Below are 11,030 nucleotides of genomic sequence, written 5' to 3'. Positions count from 1 at the left end.
CAGAGAAATTCAGTTACGTCGCAAGGCAACTGGTGATGCATTGGGGTCAATTTTCGGGTTGAATGAGCAGGGAGTCACGTGCTAAAAGTGTTTGGTGCAGTTTTAGTGCATTTTTTGCCCTTCTCAGTCAGCTAGTCATTTGGTGCTTGTTGCTAAGAAAAAGTTAGTTGAAAAAGCATTAAAATGTTTAAGGGGATGTAGCTCAAAATTGAATCACAGAAGTATGCCATAATTTGTGATTTTATGTTAGGTCCTCCTCTTGTCTATAGACATATACGCATACAGGTCAAATTTATTTGCAGGATAGTTGCTTAAAGCGCCCCCCCAGGGGGCATTTCACCCCCTGGTCGGACATTATTTTAGCTGAATAGGCTGCAAAAAAAGTAAGTTGGTTTTGTGAAAAAATGAATCACAAAAACCTCATCCAATTTGCAACTAAATGTTGGCCCAAGTTGTCACAGGAAAGCTCATTTGGTTGTCTCCTGAAACTGTAGGACATAAGATCCTCCTGGAGGCTCCTCAGATCCTTGCTGTGTTTTGTCCGATGCAGCTGCAATCAATTTTTATTCTATTTGAACAAGTAGATCTTCCTGGGTCACCGACCACAGGAATTGTTGTGGGCAACGCGTAAAAATAAAAAATGTTAAAAGGTTTACGATTTTTAGTCGCCGCTACGTTTCGTGCAGTTTTCTACATTTTTTTAGTTGACGTGGAACCGAAAAACTTTGGATATATGTTTGTTGTAGATACCTGTAGTTTTACGCAAAGTTGTCATGACCGTGTCATATATGCACTTTAAATACTGATAACCTTCCAAACTTGATTTTTGGGATGTAATACTGACATGGGGCCTAAACGTATTGTACCACATACGCAAAACTGGTATAACACAGGAAGTACATTCTCGTAAAAGCCTTTTTGGACAGCAGCAAGAATTGTATTGGCGCAAAACAATAAATAGTAAGGAATAACTGGCCATTGGACATACTCAAGAAACGTGTAGTAGCGAACTTGGCAAAAGGAAAGCAGCAAAACCTAACAACCGAGCTCTACGATACACCCAAGGCAATGTAATGAAATTACAAATCTCCGTCTGGGCCATTTTTCCCCTGCAGTGGAATTTATTATCGGTTAGTTTCAAACTGTAATCTGTAACTCCCGAACTTTTACAACACGAGAAACGTATGCTGAAAGATGTCTACGCGGAACTCTCTGGTGTAGAAAAGGTGAATGTTGCAACGACGGTGTAAAAAACTGTTTGCAACAGCACAGGAATTACGGAAACGTAGTAAGGCTGCAGAATTTCAAAAGTACAGAAGTTGAAGAACAACTATGCCATCGAATCCGTGCCAGCAGAGTTGGCAAATACAACTATATACATAATACTTTCATTCGACAGTAAAGCGCACAGTGGTGGCACAAGTACAAACTAACAAAGAAGAGAAGATCCTGTTTAAATATAGTGCGAAAAATAAACAGCCTGAGGTATTCACCACCGTTGGTTGCTTCGTCACAGCAAAACCGGCGCAGTTGTATCTGTGGGGGTCTGCGTAGGGGTCGGACTCATCAAATCCCGCTCCTCGTCACCGGGGTCACCCCGAGTGCGTGACCAGTGCCCCCCGCATAAATGCAAAGCCACCCGGTCGCAGCAGTGCGAAGGCGAGTGCAAGTGCGGCCCCACGGAGGAAAGCGATGCAGACGATGAGTTTTGTGGCATGCGCCGGCGACAGTAACATGCCACTGCCACCGATATTGCCACGACAGCGGCCGTCAAACCTCCGAATATCACCTCCATCGCTACTGTGGCCGCTTGAGGCCCGTTGGACGGCCGAGGATCTGGTGGTTTATTGCAGTCGATCCCACTGACCGTCTCTAGAACGCGGTGGGCGAAGTATCGAGGTGGACTTTCACATAGGTATCCACGGGAACCGACCACATCCACAAGATCGTGCTTGTTTTGCTCGTTGACCCAAGATACAAACGTAGCAAGATCACAGTCGCAGTGGAAGTTGTTGCCGGTGACGTCGAGTGACTGTAAAGTGTGTGATTGGTTAAAAACGGTTGCACTCAGCGTGGTCAGATTGTTAAAAGACAGATCCAGGCGTTGAATGGAGGGCAGTTGATTTTCCACTGGGGCGGTGACAGCCACAATGGAATTGCGACTGCACAAGAGCACTTTAAGCGACGGAAGGACGACGTCGATGAACATGTGCACATCGCAGTCGGCAAGATTTAGTTCTGACAGAAGCGGGGCCTCAGCCAACACAGAGTAATTGGTGAACCGAAGATTTTCGTTTTCGCGAAGGTCAAGACGAAGTAACTGGGGAAGTCCTGTTAACGAACCAGCGTCGATTTTCTGCAACATAGTATTATCTTATTAGAAGAAGATTAATTTTTTTTTTTAACTTTTGTTAGTTGGGTTTAGTTTGTACGCAGAACCCAACCGGGATCAAAGTCACGAACAAAGCGATTTAGACAAAAAAAAATGCCAAATCTCAATTTTTTTAACCTAAACTGGCTATATTGTGGACATGATTTTTGTTCACCGACAGCACTGCTCATTTCCAAGCAGTAGCCTGGTCCATAGCGTGTTCCACCTAAGCTCATCTCAAGGGGTTTCCACCTACTTTGAACGGATTAACGGCGACAGCAAAGTCACCATGACGTGTAAGGCATCGCCCAGATAACTGACAAGGCCGACACCAGTCACCAACCTGCACTAATGATAGTAATGACACCATTGGCCGAAACTGCGACACTATCTGAATTTTTCTTACCTTTAATAATATTTTAATGGCCAAGAAACACTAAGTTTGGCTTGGAAAAACGCAAATCCACAACTCATTTCGGGTTATACATTGACCGGCATTTTCCAAATTCGAATCGCCGTGTGAAAGAAGTTTTAACATAATTACTCACAACAAGCGAAGGAAATTTTGTATGAAACTTACCCCAAACTTGTTTCGAGAAGCGTCCAAGTCTGTCAGGACCGGCGCGTCGAGAACAGGAAAGTCCGTCAAGTTGTTGCTGTGAATCGCCAGATTCAGCAGAGACGGAAAATTCTGCTTGTGTACGACCAAGAGACGGTTGTCAGTCAAATCCAAGCGAACAAGCGAGGTCATTAAAGAGAACTGTTCTGGATAAATCACTTCAAGTTCGTTGCTGTTCAGTCGAATCTCCTGGGAAAAAGAAGAAGGATTACTGTCGGGTCTCGACGAATAAACGCGGATTTTCTCTGCGGAAAACTGACACCGAATTAAGCGTCTGACACTTGAGGTTCGTTCTTTTGCGTGTTACCGATCTCATTAGGTTGTACGTCTTTTGCTTTTTATGGATTAAATGGCAAATTTATTATTTTAGTTCAATATCAAATGTTGTAATGAATGCAACACATATTTTCGTATAGTCGCGAACATGCCTGAAAAAACATACGTTCGGTATAATGTTTTGTCAAAGAGTTGCTGAATCGCTTCTTGCACTACTTTGTCAAGTTTTTAGCAACAGAGCAACGGGTTCATTTACGCCAGTCTATTACACGGGGAAGTTTTAAAATATATCTCAGGTTCGTGGGGCTGTAAATGAAGCATGTGAAAGCCTCATTAGATTAGGGGACTTGACGTTTAACCCCCAGCAAGCCTCACATGGGCTAAACCACGTTTATGACAAACGCCACAGCCGCGAGTGGTAAATGTTGGCTAAGGCTTGTCATTCAACTTTCTTGGCTCATACCTCAACCGTGCGCAAGTCACGGAGCGCTCTGGGAGCCACGTCTATGAGCGAGTTTCTTGACAGGTCAAGAATCTTGAGGTTGAAGAGACCGACAAGTGATCGTTCGGTGACCTCAGTCAGATCGTTGCCATTTAGCAGCAGCTCCATCAGACTGACGTGGGATACAAAGGCAAGGTCGGCCAGAAATGCGATGTTGTTGTGGGAGAGGTCCACGTGCAGCAATGAAGAGTTGGCGCTTTTGTTACTGTGAATTGAAGGCACATATATTTAGGGCAGGGGTCCAGTTACCAACAAGAAAACCCAGAACTCTCAAAACAAATTTTAAATAAATTAAAAAGATCCTATAAAAACTTATTCCGCATGTCGATAATTTTGATATGTTGATAATGTGCAACAAGTATACATACAAAACCTGTTTTGCACTGGTCATTGGAAACTTCCCTTTTTTCCTTTCTAAGGTTTTGAAATCAACATATATATCTAAAAGTTTAATTGTCCTTTACAGGTTTTTACGGTTAATGCATCAGTATTTATTTTAAGAAGAAAACTCCCGTGACTTGTATGTTTTGACACAATGACTTATGATGTATTTTAATACAAATCACCAAATCACATTTGTGACTTTTTTGACTTGCAGAAGAATTTACGCTTGTTCGGGGAATGTATTTTCTCAACTTTCTAATTTGAGTGAGGACTTTGCACGGGCGCCTTAGATACCATCAAGAAACGTCACACATTTTTCAGTTTCAAGGAAGTTTGTGGTGAGCTTTGACGTGTGGTCGGACTTCGGAATTTAGGAGAAATTGACGACGATGTCTGCCAATACTTTCTATATATACTCGCTGTGATCAAGAATGTCGCGCACGTTTCAGACAAATTTATCAAATTAAAGCGTGAGTTTGTGATAAGATAACAAAAATTTGCGTAACATAAATATAATATTTTCGACTAAACACATCACATATTTTTTTGAAAATTCCTAAAAATAACTGTGGCACCGAAACGCCATCTTAAAACCTATCCCCACTTACCCGATAAAAAGTGTTCGAACCCCGACCTTCTGAAGAGAGTTCGATGACAGGTTGAGCAGGCGGAGTTGCTGAACATGCTCGAAAGATCCATCTTCGACACTGCGCAGATTCCCTTTACTGAAATCGAGCGTAACCATGTTCGTCAGGTTGCCGAGGAAGCCTCGAGTTAAGGTGGTTACCCCTGTGTTGGTCATATTGATCTCTTCGACAGATCGTGGGATATCAGGTGGCTGCGTTAATGGATTGCTCGACAGACAGAGCGATTTCAAGCTTTGCAACGCCGACAAAGCGCCAGGCAAGATTGTTTTCATCTGGCTTGAACATAAGTCCAAATGCTGCAGGCGTTTTAGGTTGGCGAGATCGCCGGTTCGTAGGGTGTTGAAATACGTGGATTCTAGATCGAGGTTTATGAGGGCGGGCGGGAAAATCGGATTCTCGTCTGCAGCTGTGGACAAAAACTTCAGTCTTCTGTTTTGTGAAAGATCCAGTGTTTTTAAGTTCGGGTTGTACCAGCGTTGAACCGGTTTGGGCGCTTCAGGCGTGACGTCCAAAGCAGGGTCGACTGAATCGTTGGCTCCGCGCTTCCGTCGATTTAGCAATTGATCAGTCCCGTCCAACGGGATGTCGACAGGATTGGTTGGAAGTTTGGTGACATTTAACTGCCCATCTCCGCCTCTTTTACTGGGAATGTCGACTGAAAACACAGGCGGTGACCTCAAGTAGCTTTTCTGCAGCAGCAAAGTACTTAAGTTTGACAGCTTAATAAAACTAGTCGGAGGTAATCTTCGGCAAAAGCATCGCGACAGATCGAGGTGCCGAAGGTTGGTGAGGGAATCGAATGTCCCCTCTTCAAATTGGACGGCTCCCGATGCAAAGTTGTCGCTAATTCTTAGATCTTGCAGATTGGAAGTTGAATGGAAACTACGTTTGTCGAATCTCTTGATAGAGGTGAAGGCAATGTTGAGGTGAGTCAAAGAAGCCGGAAGCGATGCTGAAGAAAATACACCAATTTTATAAACTTTGTGTAGAAATGTCGAGCCAGGAAACATGGCACAATAATCTAAATGATTTAGTTTGGCTGTGTTCAATTTCTAAATGATTTAGTTTGGATTGGTTGTGTTCAATTTCAAACAACAGTATATTTGAATATATGTTGGTCTAACATTGATGATGATATTATTACACAGTAAGTTACATGTAATTTACATTTAAATGGATATACATTGATACACAGCATAGCACTGCAACGGAAACGTAAAAAGTTCCTAAAACAACGTTATAGGCTACTTTTTAATAAAATAACTTCGAGCGTTTGATTAAACCGCTTGTGCCGAAAGTCGACAGTGTTCCTGCAGAACTTTCAGGAAATGTGGTCATACAGCGCCAGAATAGACCACGCCTACCTCTTGGCATGGAAGATATCATCGAGTTGTGTGAGATGTCCAGCTCCTTAAGCTTCGACATCTCGCTCAAAACATTGGGAAAGACAGTTAACCCGTTGAAGGCAAAGGACAAGTACTCGATACTGTGAGATATTCGTCGCATCTCCGACACGGGTACAGACAAGAGGTGATTTAGGGAAAGGTCAAGACGCTTTAAGTTGGATCTGAAACGAATATCGGTTCAATAATATTGTACATTTTCAAAGCCCCATAATCGGAACTTTGTTTGGGAAAATGTAAAGTGCAACCAAATCAAAATTGTTTTTGGAAGTCGCAAAGTCATTTAATCACAAAACCAATTATCGACAAAGAAATATTGAATCCTAACTTTTTTCAAGTAGTTCGATGCAAACGCGCCTCAATGGCAATCAAAGCAAACTGATTGTTTAAATTTATCTGGACAATACATCAGTTATTTCAAATAGTTCGAGTTTCCTTGATAACCGCGATGAACTATTAAGGTTTAAAATTGAAACTGTGGGAAAGTCAGATAAAGTTTGACATAGTGTTGGTCATTATAGATGAAAATTTTAAAGTAAATTACGTTCAAAAGTCCAATAGCAAGTCACCAGAACATGGCCAAAATCGCCTGCGAAGCCACATATGCATCCAAAACAACAACTAACCAACACCCAACTTCACCATATAGGGAGTGGACTCAAAATTAGTGGATCGAGCTAATAGCCAAATATGGCCAAAGTAGTTGAGTTCGGTGTTCTAACCTGCCCAAGCCCATAAATGCTTCCTCTTCAATTGAGCGGATTCTGTTGCCGGACAAACGCACATCCTCAAGGGAAGTATACCTCATGAAGGCGTTCTTCGAAATAAACTCTATTTTGTTGAAATCCAGATTTATGATGTCTACCTGCAAAGTGTTTGTAATAATGCATCTTTAAACATTTTACTACAGGATAAAAATAATGTAAAATGTTTGTTCATTGGCTGACGTTATGTGACAAAAGTACAGCACCGTACTACCAAAATGCAGTTAACAAGACCAACAGAACATGGCACACTTCCAAACATTGGACAAGGCAAGTAGTTGGCTGTATCAACGTTTCGTTGCTTGTTCATATTTTATGTACTACAGAGGCACAAGAGAACATGATATTGCTTTTAAATACCTGATATCCTTTCGGCAAGGGAATGTCAGTCAAGTTCTTTGCGCTGCAGTCGGCAGAGTACTTGCCTGTGCTGAGTATGACGCACGAGCAGTGGTCTATGCAGTCGTAACCCCCCTCAACCAGCCCGCAGACGACCAACAAAACCTGTGTAAACATATATCGTGTGATCTAAGCGATGGGATTTTATTTAAGCAAGGCGGTTGACGTTACATTAGTTCAATTGGCGCTTAACCGACATACGGGCCTCCAAATACATGCAGAACTCCATTAGGGAACAAGGGTAATAGAGTTATATGAGTATCGACCGTCATCGTAGTAACGTTACTGGCCTATGGTGCATATTAAGGCGGTTCGATATATATTAATCGAACACTGACGAACAGGGACCCTGCAGCCAGTAGGCATAAAATAAAAAAATTGATAAATAGATTTCATTGTAAATGCCAAATAATACAAAGTCATTTACATCAAATTAATTAACAGACTTCGTGTTTGCGACTGCGTGCCACGTAACAAGTTGCTTACCACAGCTAAGAACACGTGGACATTTGATTTCATTATCATATTGATGGTTGTTCTAACTTCATTTAGTGCATCATTCTAATTACAAAATCTATGTTTTTAGCTTTTCCTTTTGCTGTAAACGAAGTTGCTGTAAAATAAATGGAATATGTTACATTTCGCTGCGAATAGCCGCTAGTTCGTGAAACATATTACATGAAAGCAGACGCCCAGTTACCGTTCATAAACATGATTTGCCTGTTCAATCAAGCAGGCGCCCAGTAAGTTCAGTTCATTAACACGGTGCTCGGTAAACAATAACTTCCGTCATACCCGCATACGCTGTAGCAAGTTACATGCATTTCGATGGCTGTACGTTGCACACGGTACAGATAACCCTACAGAGGCCTGTACAGCAGCTACAGCTGTAAGTATAATAGCCACCGCTAATACCTCGGTAAGTAGCATCATGTTTGATTGAACTTTGCTGAACACAGACGTTATCGCTCGCGGCTGACCGACCAGACCAAAGATAGTGACTGTGCAGCTACAAACTAGTTTGCAAATCGTGAATCAAACTGCCTTACATCCCCTCCAGTGAGAAGGTTTACGCCTCAAAATACCTTCTATAATATCACTTTAACCTGACAAGTTGAAACCAGCACAACACGCATATGTCCTGTTCCCCATCAACAACTCGCGTGGGAATTTGTTTCTGCTACAACGCAAACAGAATTGCTCAAGCAATAAATCCATCAGCACATAACGTGTAGTAGAGAATAAATTGCGTTAGGATTTTACGAATATTAGCCCACCAAGTATGCTTTATTAGCCGTTTATTTCATTACTCTATTTCATGTAACTGTGAAATATGGAAGCAAATATAAACTGCACTGAAGTTTTGCTAGCAGTATAACAGTTAGTCTAATGCTGATGGCTTCATTAACTAAAGTTAATTTCACCTGTCACTCTATAATACAATACGTCTCAATGCTTTTCCCAAGGCCACACATGCGTTTTCTGCCAACTACATCAGACAAAAACGTGCAATATTCACCCTGTTCACTTAACGTCGTGTTGTAAAAGCGGCGTGATTATTCGCTTTGTTTAGCAAACAATCCATATCCTTGCGTAGTGGCGCCTTCCTAGTGTAATGTGATCCGAAAATGGCCTAGCGCTACTTAGAGCAGACCATAATCCACATTCCTGGTGGTATGTTTACACTGTTTATTGCTTTTGATCCCTTCTTAGATAAACAATAATAACTTTGTTTTTTTCGTGATGGTACTGGAACAGGTTGAAAAAGGCAACTCAGTACCTTTTTTGTTAAAGCAAACTCAAGGTTACACCTGCAGCTCTATTTACTGCTACTGTTTTGTTGTCAATCATTGAAGTACAAAAGCACAGAAACCTGCAGACGTTGAGCAATGACCGCGGGTATGACAAAAACGGGATGCACAGAAGCGATTTGCAGTCGTTTGCAGTTAGGTAATTTCCTCTCTATCACTCCAGCAATGCATGGGGGTAAATCTGTGTGCTTCCTGAACGTGCTATGCTTCTATTGGCTTCTTTCGCGAATTCTATGACTGGAAATGCCTATTTGAAGACTTCTCTGACTTCCAAATCGAACGCTGTTGAATTTAATGCAAGCGATTCAGCTGCTTTTGTTAAAGCCGGACATTTGCTAAAATACGACAGGCTTTGCATTAAGTGATTAGGAGGAAATGTAAGGCGGCCGGCCAACGTTTACATGACATAAACAGAGTGGTTTGCGTCGACCTGTTTTGCTGTTGATAGTTGCTAACTTCCGGCATCTTATTAAACTTTTCTCTTTATTGCAAAACAAATTGACATGACTCATTACGTTCTATACCACACTGTCTCGTGAAACCAATCAGCTATTGACATTTAGGTGCACGCACAGGTCACAACTTCCGATTTCCATTCAAGGCGAGGTACAATGCGTAGCAGCTGATGCTTAAATAGCAGCAAAAAATAACAAACAATCGGATGTTCTGCTGTTTGTTAACAAAGTTTATCTTACAAATATACGTCAATGTATCTGCTCTCAACCACAAATCTTGTCCCTTTTACAATTCATTGACCCAGTGCAACTGTAAATTAAGTATCCTTGATTTAATAAACACGGGGTTATCCACACTCTATTCCGCTCGGTCTGATCTATGAGTGGGCGTGTATTCTGAAGAGTCGCCGAAATTGTTGTAGCATGCCACACACAGTTGCGAGTCGAATGACGTCATACGAGCAAGATGTGAGCCAAGACCGGGATTCGCAGTGACTCGGGTGTTTGTTGTGTAACGTCTAACGAAAACTCTACTGTGTACAAAAGTTGACATCGACCACAACTTGTTGCGTAACTGCTTCACGAACTTACAACGTGCTCCAATAGCAAATATGTAGGTGTTTGTCATTGCTTTCGCCAAAAGCGAAAGATGATGCCGGAATGAGGGTGTGTTCCACCCAAAAATAAAAGTTGTAACGCAATATTTCTGAAAGCTTATAAGTTTTTTTCTTAATAACCGGAATAATACCTGAAGTAGACCTTGCCAAGTTATGCGTTTCCGACTGTTCTTCATCTTTCGAAATGATAGTCGATAAGCAGAGAGCGGCGGTCGATGTCACCGATAAGACCGAGAAGCACCGATAATGGCTGGGCGTAATGCGCAAATGAAGGCCTTTGAGAAGCTCGCTGGATTGTCATTGACGCGCAACTATTCCAAAGGTATTGCGCGCCAACCGTGATGCACGAACCACAGAAGGTCATACCGCAGTTTACGAACGTGCTATGACCCAGGAAGGCTCATTTCGCTGCCTGAAACATCCGCCCGCGTTTGGCAACAATCGCAGCCAATGAAATCACACCTTGGGCTGGCTTGTTTTACTTCAAAACAGGTTGTGGGATATGCTTAAATAGGCGCGTTAAGACGTGAATATTAAACTGTGAGAGGTGGCGCTCCGAAGTGTAGCCGAGCACACACTCACACCAATTTACCAGCACGTAAATTGCTTCAAATCTAATCTTGCCAAAAACAATTTTGCTTTCGTGCGCAACACAATACAAACCACGTCAGATCGAATTTTGTTCGTAGTGCAAAGTCACCCCTTCGACTCCAGCTAACCGACAAACGGAAGGTGAAGTGTAAGTGTTGCGAGGTTAAGTAGCATTGTTGAGTACGCGAGAC

At 42.2% G+C, this 11,030-nt stretch overlaps 1 protein-coding gene across 1 annotated transcript; it reads right to left on the bottom strand.

Moving 5' to 3' along the window:
• Window positions 1-926: 926 nt before the first annotated feature.
• On the bottom strand, window positions 927-7,980 carry LOC145902421 (uncharacterized). Its single transcript, XM_082990377.1, has 8 exons — window positions 7,852-7,980; window positions 7,327-7,470; window positions 6,925-7,067; window positions 6,164-6,366; window positions 4,761-5,751; window positions 3,730-3,973; window positions 2,952-3,179; window positions 927-2,356 (listed from the first exon to the last, which is right to left on the bottom strand). Exons 1-8 carry the CDS (start codon window positions 7,888-7,890, stop codon window positions 1,511-1,513), a joined length of 2,838 nt encoding a protein of 945 aa, XP_082846503.1. The 5' UTR covers window positions 7,891-7,980; the 3' UTR covers window positions 927-1,510.
• Between the last annotated feature and the right edge of the window lie 3,050 nt (window positions 7,981-11,030).

Source organism: Ascidia mentula, chromosome 5 (assembly GCF_947561715.1).
Source record: "Ascidia mentula chromosome 5, kaAscMent1.1, whole genome shotgun sequence".
In the NCBI taxonomy this organism is placed as follows: Eukaryota; Metazoa; Chordata; class Ascidiacea; order Phlebobranchia; family Ascidiidae; genus Ascidia; species Ascidia mentula.
The sequence above is the reverse complement of the archived record's forward strand: the minus strand, read 5'-3'. Positions and strand labels throughout refer to the sequence as shown.